Source organism: Alnus glutinosa, chromosome 9 (genome assembly GCF_958979055.1).
Source record: "Alnus glutinosa chromosome 9, dhAlnGlut1.1, whole genome shotgun sequence".
NCBI lineage: Eukaryota > Viridiplantae > Streptophyta > Magnoliopsida > Fagales > Betulaceae > Alnus > Alnus glutinosa.
The window spans coordinates 10617788-10644841 of record NC_084894.1 but is presented as its reverse complement, the minus strand read 5'-3'; the positions used below and the strand labels follow the sequence as shown (position 1 = coordinate 10644841).

Sequence of the window (27054 nt, the reverse complement as noted above, 5' to 3'; positions counted from 1 at the left end):
ACTTACTAGGACTTTACCCCTATGTGCTAAATAATTTTCCACTACTTATCTCAAAAAAAAAAGAAAGAAAAAAAAAAAAACTAGAACTCCCATGCATCGAAGATGTGGAAGCATGTTTGGTTCTTTGTGGCTTCTATGTAGTATTTCATCTGTAATTGGCAAGAGCACTAGAAATCTGGTATTGGCTATAAGCATTTTTACAATTTTCTTTTCTTGTTTTAATTGTGTGAAAATGTGATCATGTATAAAACTTCTATTGTGAGGGTTTTTGATTTCTTAAATGATTTTATTGATAATTGTGCATGATTATTTCAGGATGCCAAGAAGGGGGTGTTGTTCATTGATTTTCCTCCTGTACTTCAACTTCAGCTGAAACGGTTTGAATATGATTTTATGCGGGACACAATGGTGAAGGTCTGCAGTCAAATATATATATATTTATTTTCTTTGTGCCCATTCATTTATTTACAAGGGTTAAGAATTTGTATTAACCAACTAACTTTTTTGACTAAAAAATAGTTAAAACTTTTAGCACTAAACTCTACCATGAGGTTTGCTAGCTGTATTTCAATTAGTATGCATATTATTTATGAATTGAAAATAATATATTATGCATTTAAGCTCTAAACTCTTCTATATTATGATATTACTTTATTCGAGTGCTGAACTTCATCATTAATGTCATTGGTTCATTTGTACCATTAGATACGAATTTCTTGAGTCTTGAATTACTAGCTTGGCTAAGACAGTTAGTTAGATGGTTTGGCATTTCCTGGTTTAGACCCCTTAGATGTGGGTTGGCTCGAGAGACCGTTCCAAGAGGAGGAGGTTCTCCAAGCTTTGCTTAGCATGGATGAAGACAAAGCTCTGGGCCCCGATAGCTTCCCTATTGCTTTTTATCGTTCTTGTTGGTCTATAGTTAAGGCTTATATTATGAGTGTCTTTCATAACTTTCATAGGCATGAGAGGTTTGAGAAGAGTCTTAATGCTACTTTTATCGCTCTCATCCCAAAGAAGACTGGATAGCTTGAGGTTAGGGATTTTAGACCTATCAGCCTGGTGGATAGTTTTTATGAGATTTTGGCAAAAGTTCTTGCTAGTAGATTGAAGCATGTGATGGGGGATCTGATTTCCAATTGCCAAAACACATTTATTGGGGGGAGGCAAATTCTAGATTCAATTCTAATAGCCAATGAGTGCTTGGATAGTAGGCTTAAATTGGGGGTTCTTGGTGTTATGTGCAAACTGGATCTGGAAAAGGCCTATGATCGCGTCAATTGGGATTTTCTCTGATATGTTTTGAGGTGATGTGGTTTTGGTGCTAAATGGAGAAAGTGAATTTTTGCGTGCATTTCCAAAGCTCGCTTTACCATTTTGATTAATGGCAGCCCGTATGGTTTCTTTGGGAGTTCTCGGGGCCTTCGCCAGGGAGACCCTCTCTCGCCTTGTTCTAGTTATGGATGCTTTCAGCAGGATGCTCTCTAGAGCGATGGTTGGGGGATTTGTACTAGGTTTTCGGGCTAACAATATCAATACTTCTTCTTTGGAAGTTTCTCACCTTTGTTCGCAAATGATACACTTATTATGTGAGATGCAAATAGTGAACATATCTATAATCTGGATCACATTCTTCTGTGCTTTGAGGCCATTTCAAGATTGAAGATAAACCTTCAAAAATCTGAGTTAGTCACAGTGGGGGAGGTTCCTAATATGGAGGAGCTGGCCGGTATTCTTAGTTGTAGAATTTCTTCTTTTCTCATGAAATACCTGGGTGTTCCTCTAGGTGCACCCTTCAAATCGAGAGCTATTTGGGATGGGGTAATCGAGAGAATGAAAAAAAGGTTGGCTAGATGGAAAAAGATCTACTTGTCAAAGGGAAGGCGTCTTACGCTCATCAAAAGCACGTTATCTAGTCTTCCTGCATACTTTCTTTCCCTCTTCCAGTTACCAGCAGGTATAGCTAGGCAATTGGGGCGCCTTCAGAGAGACTTTCTTTGGGATGGTCCAGGCGGGGATCCCAAAATACATCTGGTTAATTGGAAGACAGTTTGCGACCCTGTTTCTAGAAGGGGGTTGGGTATTAAAAAGTTGATGGTATTCAACAAGGCTCTTCTAGGTAAATGGCTTTGGAGATTTGGGCGTGAGGAGCATTCCTTATAGAGATAGGTGATTTATTTGAAGTATGGGCTCAAGAGAGGAGGTTGGTGCTAAGAGGAAGCTCGAGGTCCTTATGGGGTGAGCCTTTGAAGAATATTAGAAATGGTTGGGGTTCTTTTTCCAATTTCCTGTCCTACAAGGTTGGTGATGGTTCTCACATTAGTTTCTGGCATGATGTATGGTTTGGAATAGAGCCACTTATGCATTCTTTTTCCGAACTCTATTCCATTGCTCAAAACAAGGAGGCTTATGTGTCTAATTATTTGGACCTATCCAGTTCTTTTATCCATTGAAACCCTAGTTTTATTAGGGGGGCACATGATTGGGAACTGAAATCTTTTGACTAGTTCTTTAGTCTTATATCCCTCGAAGACGCATCCAGGGGAAGTGGACAACTTGTTGTGGACTCCCTTTAGTAGACAGAAATTTACAGTGAAGAGTTATTATACTTTGTTACAATTAGTTGAGCGCAGTTCTTTCCCTTGGAGAAGTGTTTGGAAGGTCGAGGCACCTCCTCGCGTTGCTTTCTTCTTGTGGACAACAACACTTGATAGAATTCTCACGGTAGATACTCGTAGAAAGAGGGGCTTATCTTTAGGTAATTGATGTTGTCTGTGTAAAAAGAATGAGGAAACAACTAATCACCTTCTCATCCACTGCGAGTATACTTCGGTTCTTTGGCAATTGATTCTTAATCTTTTTAGTGTCTTGTGGGTTATGCCTAGCAACATCCAAGAACTTCTTCATTGCTGGATAGTACAAGGGAGGGGACATCCCAAAGAGGCTATTTGGAAAGTTATTCTTACCCTCTTAATGTAGAGCATTTGTAGAGAGAAATCGTCTTATTTTTGAGGATAGTGAGACAAACGTGCTCTTTCTAAAATCTTCTTTTGTGAGATCTCTCTTGGGTGGGGTTCTTGTTAATGTTCCAAACTTTGTCTCTTTAAATTTGGTTGATTTGATTAGCTTTTTACATTGTAGTAGCTTATAGGGTTGAGTCTCTATTGTATACTTTTCGTGTTCGAGGGTTCATCTCTTTTTTTTTCCTCAAATTATTCATAAAAAAAAAAAAGACGGTTGGGTTGTTGGATTTAGGAAAGGGAAGGTTGAGACTGGAGATAGGGTATATATAACATTCACTGTTGCAGTTCATGGGTTTCAAAGCTTTTCTCTTTCATTCTTTTTGTGTACGTAAGTGATGGATTCCATAGTGCTTCGGCATAATGAATCTCAACTTCAGCTTGGAAAAGTTAAGATTGATTTAATTTTTAAATTAGAAATAGTATCATGAAAAATGACTATAAGTAGGTAATTGGTCTAGCAAATTGCCGGATATGTATAGGTTATGTTTTATCATTTCTTTTGCTGAAGTTAGAATCTAGACAGTGATATAACTGCATTGTTGTTATTTTTGTTTGTTTTTTTTTCTTTCTATAATATGATTGGTAAATTTTATCTCTTCAAATGAAAATATGACTTATGACCCATAGAAAAATAATTGGACAAAAGCATGATTTGTGCTAAATGATGAAACAGCCAAAATCAATGCAAAAACAAAAATAAAAAGAGAATACAAATGTATTAAAGATGAAATGTATGACAAGTGAAGATTCTAGGTCTTCTGTACCAAGAGTCTTGATTTCTGTATTTTTCCTTATGCAAAGAAATGGATAATTTCAAAGATGAAGAATATGACGATCAATGTCCAATTTCAACTGAATTGAAGGAGCTGATTAGTTCTTGGGAGAAAATTAAGGCAAAAAAGAAGGAAAATTCCTAGAAAATGGCTTCTTTTCTATAAACCAGTTGATGGAGTATTAAATATTTGCATGAAAATGTTATGGTCATATATTCATCATTCTCTGCACTATTCCTGGCAGTTCTCTAATAAACTTACTCATTTTTGGTTTTTTACTCCTTTTTCTTTTCTCCTGGAGTGATTCAGACTTGCTTCTAGTACTGATATGTACAGAAGTGGCTTGATGATGTTCCTTTGTGATGTTAAGACTCCTGCTTTACCAATGGACCTTTCTTTTCACATTCTTTTAAGCCACCAATGACAGGTGGATCTGGTAATTGGTTTGTTCTAACCTGATGGGTGCCCCCACCTTTTATGCAAAAGGCAGGAATCAGGATCTGATTTTCAAATTAAAAGGCTCTGTTTTTTTTTTTTTTTTTTTTTTTTTTTTTTTTTTTTTAAGCTTGGCAAAGGCCTTTTTTCATTTGTTTGAAGTTTAGGGGCTCTTCAATTCCACATTGCCTAGGGTGTATTAGGAAGTAGGATTTTCATTTTCTAAGGAAACTTTTCTTTTCTTTATATTTTGAATTGGTAGGATTTGAAGTTAAGGCTACTCCAATCATAACTCATCTGTTTATTATCCAAGACAAGGCTTATGGGTTTATGAAATAACTCTTTATGCGTCGACTTTCAGTTGTTTGATATTCATCTAAAAAAAAAAAAAGGTTCATCCAAAAAAAGTGTTGTTTGAGTTGTAACATGCAAGTTGGATAGGTAGTCAGCCATGGGACTTTATGTTGGTTAAGTGGACTTGGAAGATTAATAAATTTTCAGGGAAATATGATGAACTTGTAGAACATGGTTCTTGTCCTCTATGCGGCATGTACCCTCATAAAGTTCCAGCAAGACAGAATCTGATATGAGAGTGTCAACAATGGGGACTTGAGTGTGGGATTTCATTGTTCTGCAAACAGCTTTGAGATTGGTTTCTTTTTATTTTTCTTTCTTATTTAATTACTTTCAAATAACTATGTAGATTGAAGGGGGAGAAAGTATTGTGTGTTTTAAATGAGCCTTTTATGGGGTGATTTTTTTTTTCCCCAAGTTGTAGGCCTTGCAACAGGGAAACTCAACAGAAGTTGTGTCATGACTGCTTGAATGGCGTCCTGTTCAGTTTAAAAATGCCTTCCCCTATACACCATTGAAGACCTCTGCTTGTTGCAACTTTTATGTTGCACAAATACTTTATGTGATCTTTGTGGCCATAACTATTTTTCTGTTTTGGTTAAATGTTAAAATAAATGTCTTTTGTCATGCTTATGGTCTTTTGCCTCCAAGGCTAGCGTCTATAGATGTTTTGAAATTGTTATTATTGTCATGTTGCATTTCTAACTTATATAGCTTATATACATAACCAAACCAAACCCTAACAAATTGGGGACTATGTTGGCAAAGAAGAGAGACTTGGCTCTTTTGATCTGGACCAGTTAGCATACCTCTTTCAGAATCGTGGACGACAATGAATTGATGGAGGATGCATCCGGACAACAATGAGGATGTAGGGAGAGAAATGTTGTTGGAGGGTTTGTGCGCATCTGATTTGTGATGGTGAGGATTGGACGGCGGGATTAGGGATGTAATCGAGCCGAGCTATGAAATGCGTGTTCAAACTCGGCTTGTTTAAAACTTGGGCGAGCTCGAGCTCGAGATCAAGCTTGAGCTCGTTGAGAATGACATTCGAGCCGAGCCGAGTCGAGCCAGGTTACTCGACAAGTTTGGTTCAACTAGAGTTCAAGGTAGGCTATTAAATTTTTTAATGTGTGATCAAAGCGGAGTTCAAGCCCGAATATGTGAACAACCTCCATACTAACTATTAATAACTTAATATGTTAGTTTAACATACTAAATACTATTATCAAAGAATTATAATTAATATGTAATACAATATTTAGTTTGCTAGTATACTATATGCTTATTTAGTATATATATATATATATATATAATTGACAAAAAAAATATCGAGTAACATATAGTTAATTACATTTACTTAGTATATGTTAATAAACTAGATAATATGTTAGTTTATGAACTAACTAGTTAGTATGTTAAGTTGTTAACTAATACACACACATATAAATATTAAGTAACATATATAACATATATTACTTAATTACTATTATACATGTTTAAATTTATATAACTCATTTTTAGTAATATATAAGAGATATGAACGAGCTAATGAGTCGGACTAATAAGTCGGGCGAGCGATCCGATCGAGCTTTAAACGAGCTGAGCTCGCGAGTCCCTATCGAGTTTTGTTGAGCGAGTCGGGTTGTATCACTTACTAATCGATCGGGTTTCTACAGTAATGAACGAGTTTCTACAATATCGAGCTCGAGTTCGGATCGGGCTAAACCGAGCGGGTTGTCAAACGGACTGGTTTATTTACATCCCTAGGTGGGATAATTGAGGTGTGTGTGAGAAATGGGACTGGGGTATTCGATCAATGAAGGTGGAGGCACTAGGACAATTGTGCAAGGAGAGAGAGGGAGAGGGAGGGAGGGAGGGAGACAGAGAGATGAGAAGAGATGATATTGATGCATCCGGTAATCATATTCGGTTAGATGAAACTATTTGACGTGGTGGTGGTAGGCAAAATAAATAATATTACGGGTTGGGAAAAAAAATCAAACCAGAATTGAACCAACCAGGCAGATTTTTGAAAATCTGAAACTAAGCTCTCTAACCCCAAAAACCCAACCCAAAGCCTTCATGGTTGGTTCGGATTGGTTCGGGTCATCAAACTGTTGGGTTATTTGCTCCTTTCTAGCTCATAGGCATTAAATATTGCTTTTTTTTTTTTTTTCTTCCTTCTTTCACTTATGTACAAAACTACGTTCTGTATGGAACCATTATGATTTTGGATGGAGATGTGGGATACTCTTCCTGATGTGCACAATTTGACCCAATGGACTACATATAATTGCTTGACAAACTATTCGAATTCACTTCTTTTTGTGTAGATAAATGACCGTTATGAGTTCCCATTGCAACTTGACCTTGATCGTGAGAATGGCAAATATTTATCACCCGATGCAGATAGAAGTGTTCGTAATCTTTACATGCTTCATAGGTATAATAATGTTAATTTTCCTGCTCTTTGACATTTATGACTATCTGTTATGTCTAAAGCATATTTCCTAGCTGGAGTTTGGCTTGCCTCCAGTGAAAAAATCACTGGAGATCCTCTTGTGTAAAAATAAATGGCGGAGATTGCCTCAAATGAAAAAATAACTGGAGTTCTCCCCCAATCTTGCAAATTTTCACCATTTATTTGTGCACAGGAGATCTCCTGTGAATTTTTCACTGGAGGCAAGTGAAACTCTCCCAGTTGAGCTTTGTGGTGATTTCTCTTGTACATGGTATTTATAATTGTGATGTTTTTTAACTGGTACTTTGATGGATAGAGAATAGATGTGCAGCTTCATATTCTGTTTATTACATAAATTGTCATACATCATGGGGGAAGGGTTTTGCATCTTTTGAGGCTCCCCCCACCCCCCCTCTTCTTTTCATGGCAAAGTACTTGATGCATAATTACTGTAGCGGATGGTGCCAAAGTATATTTTTCAGATGATATAACTGTACAGCAGTTTACATGGATTTTTTTTTTTTTTTTTCATTTATCAAAGAGAAGGGGGATTTTTTATATCATTTTTTTTCTGGGTTGGTGCTGCTGGATGTTGCTTATGTTGCACATTGATTGTAATAGGAAATGTTTGGCCATATTAATGGGAGGCATATATGGGCTATGATATATATGTACACTGGTGTGCTTAGTCGATTGGTTTGAGAGAGGTACTTCTGTGCTACATTTATTCCTTATCACCCGGAAGCATATAGGATAGTTTCTTCATATTTATAGGACGACAGAGTGAAGGGAAAAAATATACTTCATTTTGTTCTTTATTACTCTAAAACATATAAGGATAATTGCACCATTGGTCTCTGAGGTTGGCCTAAATTATGATCACTCCATGTGGTACTAAAAGTTCATGGATGGTCCTTGTGGTAAACTATAATTACAAACCACTCCTTAAACTTGTTTTCCGTCCACCAAGTTAACAGAGTCCGTTAGTGGATTACAATACAAATGATATTTAGAGGTTGTCTTACTATGACGTGGCAAACTAACGGATTCTGTTAACTTGGTGGACGGAAAATGGGTTCAGGGAGTGATTTGTAATTATAGTTTACTACAAGGATCCTTCATAAACTTTTTGTACCACAAGGAGTGATTCGTAATTTAGGCTAACCCCAAGGACTAGTGGTGCAATTATCCCAAACATATATGACTTCATTATAGTAGGAGAGAGTGAAGGGAAAATTATAAGAATGGACTGTACTGTTAGATGCAAAAATCAATCCTATACAGACATGCCACATTGTTTAGACTTGTTTTATGCTTTTCTTATTCCTACCATTAATTGTCTTTGATGTTCATGGTACGTTTTGGTACTTATGTGGTTTGCTTTGCTTACAGTGTTTTGGTACACAGTGGTGGTGTGCATGGTGGACATTATTATGCCTTTATCAGGCCGACTCTTGGTGATCAGTGGTATGTGTGTGTGTGTGTGTGTTTTTTTTTTTTTTTTCTTCCTTTTTTTCAGGTGCCCATTCCTCACACATGCCACAACTCTTAATTTTGCATCCATGGTGTAAGCCTATATTAATCAATGATGCATGATTTTAGGACATCAACTTAAGTTTCATCACCAAGTGGTTAGTTGGAAGCAGCAAAAATGTAGAGGTGTACATATATAAATACATAATAGACACTCATTCACGCATAAGTCAATAGATAGTGCCTGTATTCAGTCCATAACTTATGTTCTGACACTTATTGGATACAATATCCCATCCTATACTTATAAATTTGTGGATGAGCATTAATGTGTCTGTTGCCTGCAATTTTTTTACAAGGGTCATGATGTTGTAGATCTCAATTATTTTTTGTATAGTCTTGTCAATCCTGTACCTCTTCTGTTCCATCATATGTTGAGAGTGTTACTTGTATGTGTGGTTGTTTTCTTTTCGTTTAAAATGCCTGTAGAAGGGTCTGCCTCCTTGCCTGTGCACTTGCCTCACATGCGTCAGTTTGTTTGACTTCTTGCTATTTCACTGTTTGGAACCAATTTTTGAAGCTTAGAGATAAAACTGTATGGTATATTTTGAATTAAAGCCATGTGGTTCATCTGTCATATAATAGGAGGTTCTATGATTCATTCTGGTTGTATGCCTTTATAAAAAAAAAAATTATTTTCCCCTGTTAGCTGTAGTATATTTGAATTGTTTCAATACACTTTTGAGTTTTTAATATGTATCATAATCTGTCAAATGTAAATCATATATATAGTGAAATTTTGTTATTAATTGTTTAGTCCTGCTTTGTCTGTTCAGATGTACAGGTAGTGAGATTTTTCATCATTTCTAAAATTTTATTGCATGCGAGGATTACAAATGAAAAACTTTAGGGTTAATGCTTGGTGCCACTGTCATAATCAAGAATAACTTCTATTCTATAGTTTTGTTTCCGTGTTGCATGAATCTGAGTGAGTTTATGGTATAAGCTTGATAATGAATGGGCCCTAAACTCTAAAGCTAGCTTCGGGTCCCAGTTTTCCAGTTAACAGTTTGAGTACTGTGAGTTTAAAATTTTCTAGAGATTTAATTGAACTTAAACATTAAATGTAGGATCCTTGGAGACTGAGTGCCCGACATTGCTGGTTGTTGTCAACTCTTTCTTTATTCTGTAGTTTATTATTAAGATCTACTGGGTTCAGGTACAAATTTGATGATGAAAGAGTAACAAAAGAAGATGTGAAGAGGGCATTGGAGGAGCAGTATGGTGGTGAGGAAGAGGTAGTGTTTTTGTGGGCTCAACTTGTAATATTTGATTTTTAATTTTTCATTTAATAATTATTCCTCACTGTTTATGATTTACTTGCCAACTTTAACAGTTACCACAGACGAATCCTGGATTCAATAACACTCCTTTTAAATTTACCAAATATTCAAATGCATACATGCTGGTGTATATACGTGAAAGTGACAAGGACAAAATAATCTGTAATGTGGATGAGAAGGACATTGCAGAACATCTTAGGGTAAGTTGCTGGTTTTACACTTATTTAGAGTTAACAATGAATTCAGCCTAGTTGCCAATTATCTCTTGGCCAAATGGCATCATCTCCATGCACTAGGGGTGGCTTGAGGTCTCAGGTTCAATCCCGTACTAGTGCATGAGTCGTGTTTTCCTATAAAAAGAAAATGAATCGAGCCAACTTGTGATGAGATGCTTGAGTTTGGCCTGTTAACTTGAAGAAGTTCAAACTGGATTAAGGGGGGATCTTTCATCTCATGAATGATTTCAGACGAGCCTCTCGGCTTGGTGACTGAAGTCCAATGAGCCTAATGAATCTGTAGTATTCTGCTTTAGCTTTTCATGAGAAGTCAATGAACTCGAAAGTGAGATTGTGCTTTGCTTCTTTGTCCTTTGAAAAATTCCAGATGGTCCTCTTAAATGGACTAATTTCAAGCAAAGCTTTCTTGTTTTTGGAGTCCCATTTATCTATTATATCTTCTTTGACCAAATTGCTTTGTTTTGGAAATCAGGCCTGATTACTTTAATTGCCTTGTTCCAGGAGAGGTTGAAAAAAGAGCAAGAAGAAAAAGAGTACAAAAAGAAAGAGAAGGCAGAGGCACATCTTTATACTATTATAAAGGTTGGTACTTCTAATGTAACAAACTTCCGAGCATTAACTTGTCTGCATGGATGGTGGAGCATTTTTAGCTTATGACTGACTTATATGGTTTGTGTAGGTTGCACGAGACGAAGATCTTGCAGAGCAGATTGGAAGGGATATATATTTTGATCTTGCGGATCACGAAAAAGTTCGGAGCTTTCGCATTCAAAAGCAGATGCCATTTAACCTTTTCAAGGTACAAAATGGAATCTGCTTGCTGTTTCCAATTTGCCATTACCTAAGAAATAGTTGTATGCAGGCCAGGTTCTAATTTTGGTGTGGTTATGTTTGATTTCAAAAGCAGCGATCCATTACTTCTGATTTCCATGGGGATGATTTTGATTACCCTGTTCATTAAATTGGTGGAGGCAATATTTTTCAATTTCTTTTCCCTTGAAAGTGAAAGAACATAATATATGTATGTATGTATTAGGTTATGTGTATATATATCTATATTAAAGGTGCCAATTAACTTGGTGCTATACTGTGGGTTGTAATTCCTCTACTTTTCTATCTGTGTCAAACTTAATACTATTAAAGTTTAGAGAGGTATCTACCATTTAATTGACTTTCTATCAATTGAGTGAATGCTCATAATATCTTGGGAGATTATGTAACTTTGGCATTGATTCAAAGGAACATGATGCTAGTCGCTATAGATCCAAAAAAACGAGAAATGCTTGTTCTAGTTGCATTTTTCTCGCAATTGTTTCTCTTGGTGAAATGAAATTTACTCTCTTCTTTTGTTTTCGTTTAACACTTCCACAAACGCTCTCTCCGCTCTCCTCTCCCCAATGGTGGCGCGTGTAGGCGCGTCCCGTTAGTCTTCAGCCTTAGATATCTCCCTTCCTCCTTTCTTTCTCTTTGACTTGTCTAGGAGTGCTAAGTAGAGAGTGGTTCTGCACCCCATAGAGTTTGTTGGATTTGATCAGCTTGCATCTCTTGGTTTTTAGTCATGTGAGCTCCACGTGGCCGCGTGGCTGCTGCGAACCCCTCGGGGGTTGTCTTGTGCGGTTGGGTATGGAGAACCGATTCTTTGTCGAGGCAAAATCTTTCACCTTCTTTGTGGTGAAAGGGTCGGTTGAGTTGAGGGTGGTGGAAAAGAGGAATGGGTTCTCGGGGTGGGTTTTGCTGGGCAAGCGTTGCGTAGCTTGGTTGCTGTTGATGGTGGAAGAGGTGCTGCGAGATCGTGGTTCTGAGTTGTTCGTGAAATCTTTCAGGGAGGGTTCGAAGGTGTCCATCGTTCGGTTAGGTGGTAATAGCTCTGGCCAGTTCTTGGAGGTGGCGGTTTACGATGTGGGTGGCCGGAGAGGAATGGTAGTGTTCCCTGAAGGCCGTGACAAGCGGGGGTGGGGTCGTGTTTCTGGGGAGTTGAGCAAAGTGTTGGTTTTTTTGGTTCCAAGATGGTGTCGTCATCTTCTAGTGGCGCTCTGGCGGGGAAGATATTGGGTAAGGTCGCGGGCGTTTTGTCGTTCATTGAGGTGGTACGCTCGCCGGCTCCTGTTGTAATTGACGGGCCTCAGGTTCAGTCGGTTCCTGTTGTCTAGTGTGAGATGTAAAAGCTTATTCCAATGGGTCAGGAGCAGGAGATGATTCGGTAGGCGGTGGACTGTTATGCAATGGAGTGTTTTTCTTTTGATCCTCTGGGTAAAGACTGTCTTGTTGGTGACTCCAAGATTCGAGGTTCTTGTGGGTGCAGTGTGGCGTGTTCCATGCAGAGGGTTGCAGTGGGTGAAGGTGACGCTTCAGAGGTTTTCGTGTCCAGAAGTGGCAGTTTGGCATGCTTGAAGAAGTGTGATGGTGACGCCTCAGAGGAGTTTGGGGTTCTTAGGAAGCTTATCGGTCTTTTTGAAGAGTGGCTTGGTTGGGCTTGTGAGCATAGGCTTTTTTTGGGCTTGCACTCCTCTGTTGGGCTGAAGTGGAGAATGGGCAGATTTGGGTTGGGTCGGTTGCTTAAGAGTGGTTATGGGTTGGGCTGGAGGCGTTTTAGGGATAGGTCCAGTAGAGTGGGCTGTTTTTTCTTTGATAAGTAAGAATTCATTAAAAAGCGCAGAGGGGCACAACTTTAGTACACAAGAAGTATACAAAGAGCCCCTTAACAGAGGAAAGAAACGAACAAGAAAGTAAAAAATCAGCGAACAGCATACTACCCGAGCTATGCGCTGACACCCAAAGATATAACATTTTAAGCGCATTTCTACAAAGAACCCCAATCGATACCTCCCTATCCTCAAAAAGCCTAGAATTTCTCTCACGCCACAAGCCTCACAAAACACATAAAGGAACCTGCTTCCAAATACGGAGAACAGGACTACGACCCAGCAAAGTGCTCCAACCACTCAATGAATCCAAGACACTACTAGGCATAACCCATTCCACCCCGAACAAGTTATAAAAAGAACTTCAAACAATCCGAGCCACATCACAATGAAGAAGAAGGTGATCAACGGATTCCCCGTACTTTTTACACATAACACACCACTCTACCACCACGATATCATGCCTACGTAAATTGTCATGAGTTAAAATCTTTCCTAAAGCCGTTGTCCAAACAAAGAACGCTACCCGCTTCGGACCTTTAACACGCCATATACCCTTCCAAGGAAAAGAAGCCGCTTCGTGACAAACTAATGCTTTGTAGAAAGTCTTCACTTCAAAATTTCTCCTCTTGGAAAGATTCCACACCACCCTATCAACCTCCCCATGCCGAACCCGAGTAGAGTATAACTGTTCATAGAAGGACATCACCATCTCCACCTCCCAATCTTGAGCATAGCGCGTAAAGAGAACATTCCAATGAACCACGCCTCCTACCACAGACAAATTATCCACCACCCAAGCATTAGGAGAACGCGCAATAGAGTACAAAGCTGGATAACTGAGCTTGAGAGGCTTGTCCCCACACCATAAATCATGCCAAAAGTGAATATGTGACCCATCACCCACCTCAAAACACAAATACTTGGCAACATTATCCCATCCCCTTCAAATAAACTTCCAAACACTAACACCATAAGGCCCCGTAACCGGTAAAGAACACCAACCTTCCCTCACACTCCTATACTTCACCTCAATCACCGATCTCCACAAAGCATCGCGCTCCTGAGAGAACCTCCAAATCCACTTCCCCAATAAGGCTTGATTAAAATTAATAACGTTATGAACTCCTAGTCCACCCGCCTTGATTGGAGTACAAACTCGATGCCAATTGACTAAGTGAAATTTAATCTCATCACCCAAACCACTCCACAGAAACTCCATTTGAAGCCGCTCCAGTTTCTTAGTTACACTCACAGGAATAGGGAACAGAGATAAATAATAAGTAGGAATGCTAGAAAGAGTACTATGAATCAATGTCACCCTACCACCCTTGGATAAATATAGTTTCTTCCAACTAGCCAACCTTCATTCCACCTTCTCAATAACCCCATTCCAAATAGAAACAGATTTGAACGGTGCCCCCAACGGCATACCCAAATAAGTCATCGGTAGAGACCCAATTCTACAACCTAGAATATGTGCCAAAGACTCTACATCTTCCACCTCGCCAATAGGGACCAATTCGGGTTTGCCTAAATTGATCCTCAACCCTTACACCGCTTCGAAACATAAGAAGGTACACCTCAAATTTCGAACATGCTCGGCCTGTGCTCCACAAAAAATTAAGGTATCATCCGCAAACAGTAAATGATTCACCACTAAAGTTTCATTACCCATGAAGCCCACTGAGAAACCTGACAGCAAGCCTTGGAGCATAGACGCATTCAACATCCTGCTAAGCGCTTCCATAACCACCACAAACAGCAAAGGAGAAAGAGGATCACCTTGCCTAATCCCCCGCGAGCCCTGAAAGAAACTAGAAGGGACGCCATTAACCAAAATGGAAAATTTTATTGTAGAAACGCAAAATTTAATCCATTCCCTCCAATGCTTTCTCTGTGTGTTTGAGAGCGAGTCTGGGTTCGACCTTGGGCCAGGCGACTTCGGCAGGCACCGTTGCTTCTCCGGCGCCGATTGCTTCAAGCTGTTCGTCAGGTGAGTACTTGGTGTCTGCTGTGCACTCTCCTTCTTCTCTGAAGGTCTCATCTCTGACGGCTTTTGTTGAGATGTTTGCCGTTGCTTCGAAGCAGTCAACCGTGGGTTGCATCCCGACGCTTTCTGCAGCTGAGCTATCTTCGGCGTCCTTGGTGAGATCTACTCTGGGTGAGGGTCCTCTGTTGTCGTCTTCGTCTGAGGCTTACTGCTGGCTCCTTCTCTGACTCTAGATGGGTTTGGTCCAGCTCCCAGCGTTTACTTATCAGAAGCGGCAGCTCTTGGCGAAAGGTTGCGTTATTCTCTCCTTGTGATGTCGGAGTTTGGAGCGCCTATTTACTCGTCGGAATCCAAGTCTGTGCTTAAATACTCCCGGAAGAATAAGGTTGGCAAATTGGATAAGCATCTGCTTGTGGAGGCTCTTGAGACTTTCGGTGTTCCCAAGGCTTCTTCCTTGCCATCATTTGGGGTTGCTACCAAGCCCTTGTTAGAACCAACAAAGAACGGGATAGTGTCTACACTTGCTCAAGTCGAGGGTTGTCAGCCTATTCTTCGGCGTGGCTTTCTTCTCCCAAGGGGCACAGCCCCTTCTTCAGAAGTGGGCGAGTCTCCTGGGACAGCCTTTGTTGATGATTCTTCGCGGGGAGGTGGTCTTAAAGAGCTAGGTGGTCCTTCCAGGGCAGCAATTGATCTTAGCCTCTGTTTTCAAACTTTGGGGGTCTCACACGAGGGGAATGAGAAGGACTTTTTAGACTTCATGGCTCTATTTGATGCGGAGCATTGTCTAAAGGCTCCAGTCTCTACTCCTAAGTTTAAAGGGTGTCGTGAAGTGAAGAACCTATAGTGCACAATTAATTATGATGCCAGGGGTTTTGGTTCTAGTCGGGGCAAGGCAAGAGGGCCTCTGATGTGATGTTTTATTCTTTGGGTTTTGTGGGTTGGTTTTGTAGGGGTCTTTGGGTTGCCTCCTGTTTTTGGGTTTTTCCTCCCTCTCCTCTCTCTCCTGTTTTGGTTTCCTCTTTGTATATTTCATGTATGCTTAGGGGCGCCTTTTACGCTTTTTATAAAATTCTCTAACTTATTAAAAATAAAAAATTCCTCTACTTTTTTGCAAGTCTCCTGTACTTGAGAACTGCCTTTGTTGTTTGCTCCATACTTCCTGCTTACCTACTCTTCACTTACCTATTCCCTTCCAACCTTTAAAAAAAAGTTAGATATAGTTATTTTGTACTACCATGATGCTGAATCATTTGTGCTTATTACTTATTATTTTATAGTTCTTATAGTGCATAATCATTAGCATTTCAAGTTAGGTGGTAGCATTTCTAGATTTCAGACGCCTTTAGGGTGGTTGTCTCTCAATAAAGTATTATTCATAAAAAAAGAAGAAATTAATTTCTTTCAGGTTAAGGAGTTATTTTGAAGAGGGAGGGAGGGAGGGGGGGGGGGGGGGGGGGGGGGGGGGGGGGGGGGGGGGGGGGGGGGGTTTGAATTGAGGTCCTGGACTCTCCCCAAGACCTCTGAAAACAGGAAGAAGCAGAGAGCAAAGTCTTCATTCTTCTTCATTTCCCACCCTTCCTCTTTCTTAACAAGATTGGTCAAGGTTGGTGTTTTGACAGTGCATATTGCAAGGCAAAATATTGAATTTTTTTAGAAATTAAAATGTTTTGATTTTATACGTTATAATATCTTTTTTTATTAATATTAAGAAAAATTTCATCTTTTGTTTCCCAGGCTTCATGGCCTTATGGAGTAACTACTCTAGTACACCAAAATGACGCTAGCTTAGTTTTCCTTCAGTAACTTCACTGATGGTTGGCAAAATGGGTCACTTCATGACAGTTTATGGACAAATCAGTGGGTAGTGGCTTTTTTCAAGGCTGATGGCAAAGGTTGAGTCACTTTGTGGATTGGTGGTGCATGGGTAAGGGGAGTGGTGAGTTGGTAGATCACTTTTTACTTCATTATATGGCGGTAAGGGATTTATGGTCATTAGTGCTAATTTTTTTTTGGAGTATATTAGGCAATTTCAGCACAGTTGTGGACATGCTTGTTGAAAAAGACTGGTAGTAACGTCAGCTGTTTTTTTTGATAAGTAAAATATATTGAAAAGGCGCAAAGGGGCGCAACCCAAAGTACACAGGATGTATACAAGGAACCCCTAATGTAAAGAACATAGAGAACATCTATCTAAGAAATCAAAATAGGAACATTCATGCATTAACTTAATTCTAACTCTCCACATAAACAACATTTGAAGCATTTTTCTTTTCAGATTCGACAAACCAGTCTCACAATCTTCAAAACAGCGTGCATTCCGTTCCCTCCAAACGCACCACATCAAACACAATAGAGCCATGCGCCAAATCTGTATCGAAGTCCGATTACCCTTCTGGCCCCTCCAACTCCCCAACATGTCTTTCACCGACCCCGGCATTACCCACTCCACCCCAAACAATTGCAGAAGCGCCCTCCACAATTCTGTAGCCACCATACAATGCAGAAACAAATGATCAATGGATTCTCCAGCGGTCTTACACATAGAGCACCAATCCATCACGATAATGTTTCTCTTTCGAAGGTTATCCAAAGTTAAAGATTTCCCTAAAGTTGCCATCCAAACAAAGAAAGCCACTCTCGAGGGAACATTAGCTTTCCAAATACTTTTCCACGGAAATGAAGACTGAGTAGGACTAGACAATAACTTATAGTAGGACTTTACCTCAAAAGATTTCTTTCGCGTTGGCACCCAACACAACTTATCCTCTCCCTCGCTGCTAACTTTAAGGGTGTACAACATCCCAAAAAACCTACTAACCGCTTCGACCTCCCAATCATGAACTGAACGAGAAAACATAATATTCCATAAGATGGTGCCATTTTGTCTCTGCATAATTTTCGCCACCCAAGCATCCTTTCTTCTAGCAATAAGGAACAAATCTGGAAAGAGGATCTTCAAAGGAATTTCCCCACACCATACATCATGCCAAAACAGAACTTTCGAACCATTCCCGATCTCATAGCTCACATGCGCAGCAAAACCATCCCATCCCCTCCTAATACTTTTCCACACGCCAAACCCATAAGAACCCCCAACCTCCTTAGAACACCAACCACTCCTCAAACTACCATATTTGACATCCACCACCTTTCTCCAAAAAGCATCTCTCTCCATAGCATATCTCCATAACCATTTACCCATCAAGGCTTTGTTGAACATAACCAAATTTCTCACTCCTAGCCCCCCTGAAGCTTTAGAAGAACAAATCGTACGCCAATTAACCAAATGAAATTTAAATTCATCTCCAACACCACCCCAAAGGAAATCTCTCTGAAATTTCTCCAAACGATTTGCCACTCCCACAGGAATAGGGAAAAGAGATAGAAAGTACGTAGGTAAGCTTGATAGAGTGTTGAATAGATTTGGCTTTGGGGAGAGACGGCGAGATTGGATAGAACATTGCATAACTATGGTACGGTTTTCCATTCTCATTAATGGATCTCAATATGGTTTCTTTAATAGCTCGCGTGGACTAAGACAGGGGGATCTGTTGTCTCCTTTATTGTTTGTGGTTGTTATGGAGGTATTAAGTAGGATGTTGTTTGTTACTGTGGACAATGGACTCTTATCAGGATTTTCAGTGGGATCGAGGAATCATGAGGAGATGATAGTTTCACATTTATTGTTTGCAAATGGTACGTTGATTTTTTCTGAGGCTCATTGTGAACAACTTCGTAACCTGCTGTGCACTTTATGTTTGAAGTGGTGTCGAGGTTGAAGATAAATTTCCCTTCTACCGTTGAGTGCCTCAGGGATTTTAGGCTTTGCTGTTCATGGGTTTTGGGTTTGAGGGCTTGAGCTTTCTGCTCGTTTGGAGCTGCTTGTGTATACTGCTTGTGTACTTAGAGGCGTCTAACGCTTTTTAATAAATTATTACTTATAAAAAAAAATTTGTCCAAGTCAGAGCTAGTTCCTATAGGTGATATGGGTGATGTAGAGGGTTTGGCGAGCATTCTTGGGTATAGAGTGGCTTTGTTGCTGATGAAGTATTTGGAAAGAATGAGGCCATGTGGTCACCCTTAGCAGAGGAGAGGGGTGGCTTCGCGGCCATCCCGATTTGGTCAGGGTGGCCACGGGGCCACCCTTGTCTGACAGAGGTGGCCACACGGCCACCCCTTTCATCCGTTGGAGGTGGCTGTGTGGCCACCTGTCTCTAATATTTTTTATTTTTTATTTTTAAATTTATTTAAGTAATAAGTTAGCCCCTATAGCTGAAAAATAAAGCATCTATTTTATAAAGATATTCTTTTAAGGTTTGAAGCTACGGAATGCTAGGCTGTTTGAAGATGTAGAGACATCCATGGTGGAGCTACGGAAGCGGTTGCTCAATACTTTATATTTTTGGATAGCGCCCCATCATTGTTTGAGCTCTTTTACTTATGTTGAATTTTTAAATTTATTCTCTGTTCGTCCCTGTTAGGGGTTCTCTTGTATACTTCCCGTATATAAGGGTTGCGCCCCTTTGCGCTTTTTTATATTATTGCAATTACTTATCAAAAAAAGAAAAGTTTTCTAAAAAGGGTTTGTGTTTTGAAAAGTGTTTTATGATTTGAATTGTTTGTTAATAGTTTTGAGAAAAGTGTGTTTTTTGAATTTGAAATTACTTATCAAAAAAAAAGAAAAAAAGAAAAAAAGAAAAATGTTTTCAAAACTGTTACCAAATGAGGCCTAAAAAAATTAATCCATTGTTCTCAGATAAAGTAGGATCGTGGGTGGTAAACTCTGGATATGGGTGTAATTTCTAACATTTTTGCTTAAAGTGGGTCCAAGAATGGACCTTGCACATGCAGATAGCCCACTTACTCAACATTATTTTGTTTCCTTTAATTTTCAAGAGGTACTATGGCGTGTTAGTGATTCAAACTGACATTTCTCTTTGTAATATTGATGGACGTAAGGTTTTCCGAAGAGAGTTATCAGCTACATGTGGAGAGTGGTTATAAAATAGCATGCACTTGAATATACAGAATAGTTTGGAGTATTCGGCCAGCAAAAAAGTCTGTGATTGTAACTGTCTGATTATTGTTCCCTGTCCGAAGTGCCAGAGTATACATTGACACGATTTCCCAATTATAGTCAGTTTACATTTATTTTTCAGTTTTTAATGATGGCCTATTTGTTCCGTATATCATAACTATGGCTGTACTTTTCAGGTTTGTTATCAATTTTTTTTTGTTTGTAGTTATATTGTTGACTTACAAATATGGTGCATGCAGGAGGAGGTTGCTAGAGAGTTTGGTATACCAGTGCAGTTCCAGCGTTTTTGGCTGTGGGCAAAGCGGCAAAACCACACTTATCGCCCAAACCGGCCATTGACGCCTATGGAGGAAACTCAATCAGTAAATATCTTTTGCTTGCTGATGTTTCTTTATGTGCTCTGTGTTCTGATTCTTTTTTTTTTTTCAAGAATTTTGGCTGGAAAGGCTTTGATATGACATCGCTTTGTTCTGATGCTTTCAGCAACGAAAAAGCTGTATCTTTTAGCATATACTATACCTTTGTTTTCATGTTGTTTTTTTTTGTGCAAACACATTGATTTAAGTTGGTGACTATTATCCTCACATTCCACATCTTGGGTAATAGGTATGGTTGTTTGTTTTAGTTGGCTGAGGAATTCTACTTTACTGCGCTTATATTGGTTGCTTTTTGGATCCCCTCCAAATCCTTAGCTCTCTCTCGACCCCCCCCCCCCCCCCCCCCCCCCCGCCCCCCGCCCGTTCTTTGGCTCGTCCCTTCGCTCCTTAGTTGTTTTGTTGAGTTTTCTGGCAACGATGTTAGCCTAGGTATTTTTTTATGTTTTTGTTTTTTGTAATGGGTTATTTGAGTTGGCTCTAAGTGGAAGCTAGGGCTTCGAGTTCGTTTGGAAGAGGGGTATCAGTCTTACATGTGGAAGGAGCAAGGGCCTCGTGCACTCTGTCCCTGAGTGTAGAGTGGGAGCGAATTAGTTGTTGGCTACCGTGGTAGATTTGCTTCATGCAGAGGCCACAAAGAAGTTTTCTGAATCCCTCTAGGGTGGGCTCCAAAGCCTTAATTGCCCAACGGTGTGCGAATAAGTTTGGACGTTATGTGGCTGTCGTGGAATATGGAGGTGGTGGTTGGAGGTCTTCGTGGAGGTATTGGAAGGTAGAGGTGGTTGGGGATGGTCCAGATTCGTTCTTGAGCTACTAAAGATGCTAGAAATTTTCCAAACTTAGGTGATGGTTAGAAAGTTAATAACACCATTCATTCTGGGATACCCAAGGTTGCTACTCATTTGTATGTTCAATGATGTCTTCGGCGCCAATGTTGTGTGCTTCGACAGGAGGCGGAGTCAAGAGGTCGTATGTCAAGGCCTTGGTTGGACCTGATAAGTGTGCAGTGAAATCCACGTCATGCATGGAGGACGACGCCAGGCCGGTTGCTACAGTGTCATTGGTTCAGAAGTTATCGGGCATGGAGTGGCTGGGATGCCTCAAATCCCATGTTTTACATTGGTATTGATCGTGGTGCAGATAGTTGGGAGTGGTTCGAGGGGTGTAAAGGACGTTAGTGGGCCCTCCGAAATTTGAGAAAACAACTAGATTTTTGAGAAGATAAGTGGACCGGGTAATCAAGCTGTTGGATGTGGGCTTGGAGAAGTTGGGCTAGAGAGTTTTACTTTTTTGAAACAGGCCATGAAAGCAATGAGGGTCCAACCCTCTCAAAAGCCACTTGATGAAGCATAAGGCCCAAAATTGTTGGGCCAACCTAACTTTGCTAATAAGGAGTAATGGCCCGAGTGCCCCACGAGTGTTTTGGCCCAGGATTGAGCCCACTCTCAAGTGGATGGTGAATGCGTGGGCTGGGTATTCTTCAAGTAAGGTCTTGGATGTGGGTACAGGCCATGTGGGGGATGGGCGTGAGCTTCGCTCAACTTGTTGGATTGCTGATAGTCTCATCGTCCTGTCCTGATGATCTTTGTTTTAGTGTGGGCAGTGCTTGGAAGGGGTGTTAGGGCTTCTTGTGGGGGAGGGGGGGGGGGTGGGTGCAAAACATTTTCCCTCCTCTCGTTGGTGGCCCTTCGTTGATGGAGATGGCATCGAACACCCAGTCACAATCTCTCTCACTCCCACCTTAGGAAATCGTCAGTGATGAGGTTGTGACGGTCTTTCTCAGCCTTGGACTCCAAGATATGGGTGTTCGTGGTGACGAACACAATTCTGGGGGGCACCTCAATTATGCCGGCTGGTTGGCTCTAGCGAAGGTATTGACGCCGGCAATGAGCTCAGAAAAGCCTTATGCGTCTACTTTGGGCCCCTTTCGTGATGAGGCTGATTCTAAATATTCAGATTGGGAAATTCTAGTAAAAGGGGGGAAGTGGATTTCCTTGCCTGATTTTCTTCCCTCTCCAATATGCCTTCCTTCTTTGAGAAGTTGGGGGTGGTAGTGTTAGTTTTGACAAGGGGAAAGGAATTGTATCTTCTGTTTTTGTAGCTGGGAGTTATGTCAGTAGTGCTAGTAGCTCTAGAGAGGAGTTGTTTTCTGCCTTAGATTTTAGGGCAGTGGGTTAGATTATGAGAAGGATATACTAGATTTGGATAACTCTCCTTGGGCAAGCCAATTTTCTGTGAGCGATTAATTTTTGCCTCCTTGTAGTTTCAGAGCCGATTGGTTTTTCTGGACAAGAAACTTCAAGTGGGTAAAATAGAAGATCAAAGGATGTAGTAATTCTTTTGGTATGCCTTGTGATAAATTTGAAAAGGAGATTATGGCCCCTTTTGATTCTATTGAAGTAGTCACAACAGGGATGTTTTGAGTCAGGCTTCTCCTTCTAGTTCTTCTTAGTTGATTCCTAAAGGCAACAAAGAACTGAGAAGACTAGATTGTTCCATCAATTATCTCTCTAAAGGTTCGTCGTCCAAATCTGGTGGTAGAAGAGGGTGGTTGTCTTATGTTCCCTTCTGAAACCGAAAAGTATTTCTTGGAATGTGGGAGGTCTGCATGAAGTGAATAAACGTATGCGTTCTAGAAATCTCCTTAGGATGTGGAAGGCTAACATAGTAACATTGCAGGAGACTAAATTGGAGGAGATATCCAGGAGTATAGTGTGAAGCATATGCAATTTGTTAGTGGAAATCTTCAATGGAGTATAGATTTTATCAGACAAGTGCATAATTGGGCGGTGGACTTAGTGACTATGTTCTTTGATCTTTTGTATTGTATTAGATTGGGACAAGGTGGGGAGGATAGAATATGTTGGACCCCCTCCAAGAGGTGGAAGTTTGAAGTGAGGTCTTTTTATCATGTGTTATCTAATCCTGCTAGCTCCCCATTTCCTCGGAAGAGTATTTGGAGAGTTAAGGCTCATTTGAGAGGAGCGTTCTGTGTGGATAGCGACACTAGGGAAGATTTTGACTTTGCATAACCGGAGGAAGAAGAACGTCATAGTGGTGGATTAGTGTTGTATGTGCAAAAGGAGTAGGGAGTCAATAGACCATCTTCTTCTACACTGTGAAGTGGCAAGAAATTTATGCCTAGAATGGTAATAGAGTTATTGGCTAGTTAGAGAGGTCAGTTGGGAAGTCGTAACAATTTAGAAGTTTGGCAGATGGCACCTTTGTGTTTAATGTGGTGTATTTAGAGAAATCGGAATGTAAGATGCTTTGAAGATCATGAAGCTTTGGTGGTAGAGTTATTATGTTCAAATCCCTTTACACATGGATAACTGCGTATATTATTTCGCATTTTTCTAGTTTTTATGAATTTTTGGATTCATGTTATTCTTTCTCCCTAATAGGGGGCCTCTATTATCAACTTCCTGTGTACTAGGGTTGTGCCCTTATGCGCTTCTAATGAAATTGATTTACTTATATATAAAAATAATATAGTGCGGAGGTTGTGGGGGCAGACAACTCCTAGATTGGTGTGACTTGTATCCTAGGGGCATCAGTTAGTATTTTATTGATTTGGGATTGGAGAGTTGTGGAAAAAATCGAATATTGTGGGTAACTACTCGGTGGTATGCAAGTTCAAAAGTGTTAGCGATCGATTTGAGTGGGCTTTTCGTAAATGTCTATGACCCTAATTCAAATGTTGATCGTCGGTTGTTATGGGTGTGGGATTTGCCTTGGTGCATTAGGGGCGATTATAATGCGACCTTCTTCCCTTGTGAAAGATCTGGAGAGGCCGACTTCTCTCTCGCTATGGAAGAGGTCTTGCACTTTATCTTTGAGCAAGGTCTTATGAATTTCCCCGTTTAGGTTGGGAATTTCACATGATCTAATAATTAGGATTCTCCCTCATGGTCTAGAATCGATAATTTTCTCATCTCTCCCAAGTGGGAGGAGCACTTCTCGACTGTTGTCTACAGTAGATTATTGAGAGTTCTCTCAAATCACTTTCCTGGATGAGATTGAAGAACAAAGATCACTTTCTAGTGAGGAGAAGTTGAGGAAGGATGCGCCTACAATTGAGCTAGAGAAGACTATTCTTTTGGAGGAGGTGAGTTGGAAAAATTCGAGGGCGTTATGGTTAAAAGAGGGATGAAAATACCAAGTTCTTCCATTGGGTGGCTAACTCTAATAGAAAGTGTAGCACGATAGAGAATTTGGTTATCAATGGTGATATCTCTTTTAATCTGGATGAAGTTCAGGATCATATATTCCAATTTTTCACTCAGCTCTATATCGAGAAGGAAAGTTGGCAGTCACATTTGGACGGTCTTCTTTTCTACTCTATTAGTGACGAGGAGGCAGTTTGGGTGGAGCGAGCTTTCGAGGAAAATGAGGTTTTCGTGATGGTGAAAGACTTGAATGGGTGATAAAGCTCCAGGTCTAGACGGTTTTTCTATGGACTTCTTCTAGATTTGTTGGGATGTTTTTTTTTTTATAAGAAAAAAAAAAAAAAACATCCCATCAAAGCATATGTTATGAAAGTATTTCTTGAGTTCCATGAGCATGGCAAGTTCAAAAAAAGATTGATGCGACTTTCATTTCTCTTATTCCAAGAAAGTCGGGCTATTGAGGTTAAAGACTTTCGTTTTATGAGCATGGCAAGTGTTGTCTATAAAATTATTTTGAAGGTATTGGCTAATAGATTGAAAATAGTTTTGAAGAATATTATTTCGAAGACTTGGAACGCTTTTATTAGAGGTCTTCAGATTTTAGATTTTGTTCTCATTGCCAATGAATATATAGATAGTCGGCTCAAATCTTGTGAGCTGGGAGTATTATGTAAATTGGACTTAGAGAAGGCTTATGACCACGTCAGTTGGAAGTTTTTTAGGTCCGATTCGGATCCCTCCGTTGTTTTCTTTTCCTCCCGCTCCTTTTCCTCGAAATGAGAAAGAAGATGGTACACTCGAATTGTATTATTTAAGTGCTTATTGCTTGCCAAAGATCCTACTTCTACAATTGGTAGGTCACCGGGTTATTCAAATATGTTGTGTTTTCCGTGGTTTTCCCATGTTACAACTTCCGTACCAATTCGGTCGATCCGGAATGGATCGGTTAAACATTCCATTAGGGAGCCTGGTCTTGACACTTCTGTGTGGTATTCATTCTCGTTCGGCTCTTGGAATCACATCCAACAGTGGTTGGAACAGCTCGCAAAATCCAACGACTTCACCTACTTCATTGCGCCCAACCGTTTCTCGTACCTCTATTGAAACAGAATGGTTTCATGTTCCTTCATCGATTGGTTATTCCTCATAGATATTACAGAGATGAGGTTTTGTGGAGAAAGGACAATTGGATTGCGCACTGCATATACACTGTTTGGTCCTCTATCTTGATTAATAGTATTCCCAGTGGCTTTTTCTATAGCTCTCGTGGTCTGAGACAAGGTGACCCTTTGTCCCCCACTCCTTTTTGTGATTGCTATGGAAGCTCTAAGTCGAATGATGTCAGTCGCGGTGAATAAGGGTTTTATTTTTGGTTTTTTAGTGGGGGTTAGGAATGATGACTCATTATTTGTCTCTCATCTCCTTTTTGTGAATGATACCCTTATCTTCTTCAGGGGTGAACCAAATAATCTTTTGTACCTTAGACGTGTCCCCTTTTGCTTTGAAGCTGTTTTAGGGTTGAAGATTAATTGGCCAAATTTGAATTGATCCCTGTTAGCAATGTACCAAATGTAAATAGTCTGGCTTGTATTCTTGGGTGCAGGGTTTCATCTTCTCCCTTGAAATACTTGGGCCTTCCTTTGGGTGCTCCATTCAAAGGCTAAATTTATATGGGATACACTTATTGAGAAAATGGAGATAAGATTAGTGGGATGGAAAATACTCTGTTTATCTAAGGGTGGTCGGTTAACGTTAATCAAGAGCATGCTTTCCAACCTTCCTACATATTTTTTTTTTCTCTTCCCTATCCCGATAGATGTTGCTAATTGATTAGAAAATTGCATAGGGATTTTTTGTGGGGTGGTTTGAACAGTGAGTTTAAGTTTCATCTTGTTAATTGGAAGAAGGTTTATACTCCCTTTCATCTTGGAGGTTTGTGAATTAGGTGTATGCTCACTTTCAATCAGGCTCTTTTGGGGAAGAAATGGTTATGGAGGTATGCTACGGAGAGGGAGACTTTTTGGCGACAGGTAGTGGATAAAACATATTGTAGTTTGTCGGGTGGTTGATGCTCTAATGTTGTAATCGGGCCATATGGGGAAGTCATTGGAAACATATTAGGAGTGGCTGGGATCCCTTCTCTAGTTTTGTTTGTATGGCTCTTGGACCAGGTTTTGGAATGACGTCTAGTGTGGGGATCATTCTTTGAAGGAAACCTTTTTGGATTTATTTTGCAATGCAAGGGATAAGGATGCTATAGTGGCTAACTACATGTTTGCTCTCAGTGATGATGTACAATGGGACATGAGATTGGTACATGATTGAGAGTTGGATTTTGTATCTTCTTTTTTGAATGCTCTGTATTCCATTAAGATAGGTCGGGGAGATAAAGATAAGTTCGGATGGATTCCTTAAAAAAGATAATCTTTTGAGGTAAAAAGTTTTTACGAAGTACTCCTTCACAACGTCGATTCCTCATTCCCTTGGAAGATCATTTCGAGGTCTAAGGCTCCTTTGAGGTGGCTTTCTTTATTTGGATAACATCTTTAGGAAAATTTGTCACTATGGATAATCTTTGCAAGCGTCATGTCATAGTAATGGATTGGTCTTATGTGTATAAAAAGAGTGGGGAAACTCCTTATCACCTCTTTTTCACTCTGATATTACAAAATAGTTGTAAAATTTGGTTTTTCAGATGGTTGGAGCAGAGTGGGTTGGTGGAGCTTTTGGCGTGTTGGAA

General features: G+C 40.0%; 1 protein-coding gene across 1 annotated transcript in view; it reads left to right on the top strand.

Moving 5' to 3' along the window:
• Window positions 1-27054, top strand: part of LOC133876677 (ubiquitin C-terminal hydrolase 13-like) — a 49343-nt gene that overhangs the window by 10710 nt on the left and 11579 nt on the right. The window contains exons 9-16 of the mRNA XM_062314935.1: window positions 316-414; window positions 6919-7028; window positions 8439-8513; window positions 9739-9817; window positions 9916-10062; window positions 10600-10680; window positions 10778-10897; window positions 20011-20133. Of these exons, the coding sequence (XP_062170919.1) occupies window positions 316-414; window positions 6919-7028; window positions 8439-8513; window positions 9739-9817; window positions 9916-10062; window positions 10600-10680; window positions 10778-10897; window positions 20011-20133 (834 nt within the window). The remainder of the gene's footprint in view (window positions 1-315; window positions 415-6918; window positions 7029-8438; window positions 8514-9738; window positions 9818-9915; window positions 10063-10599; window positions 10681-10777; window positions 10898-20010; window positions 20134-27054) is intronic.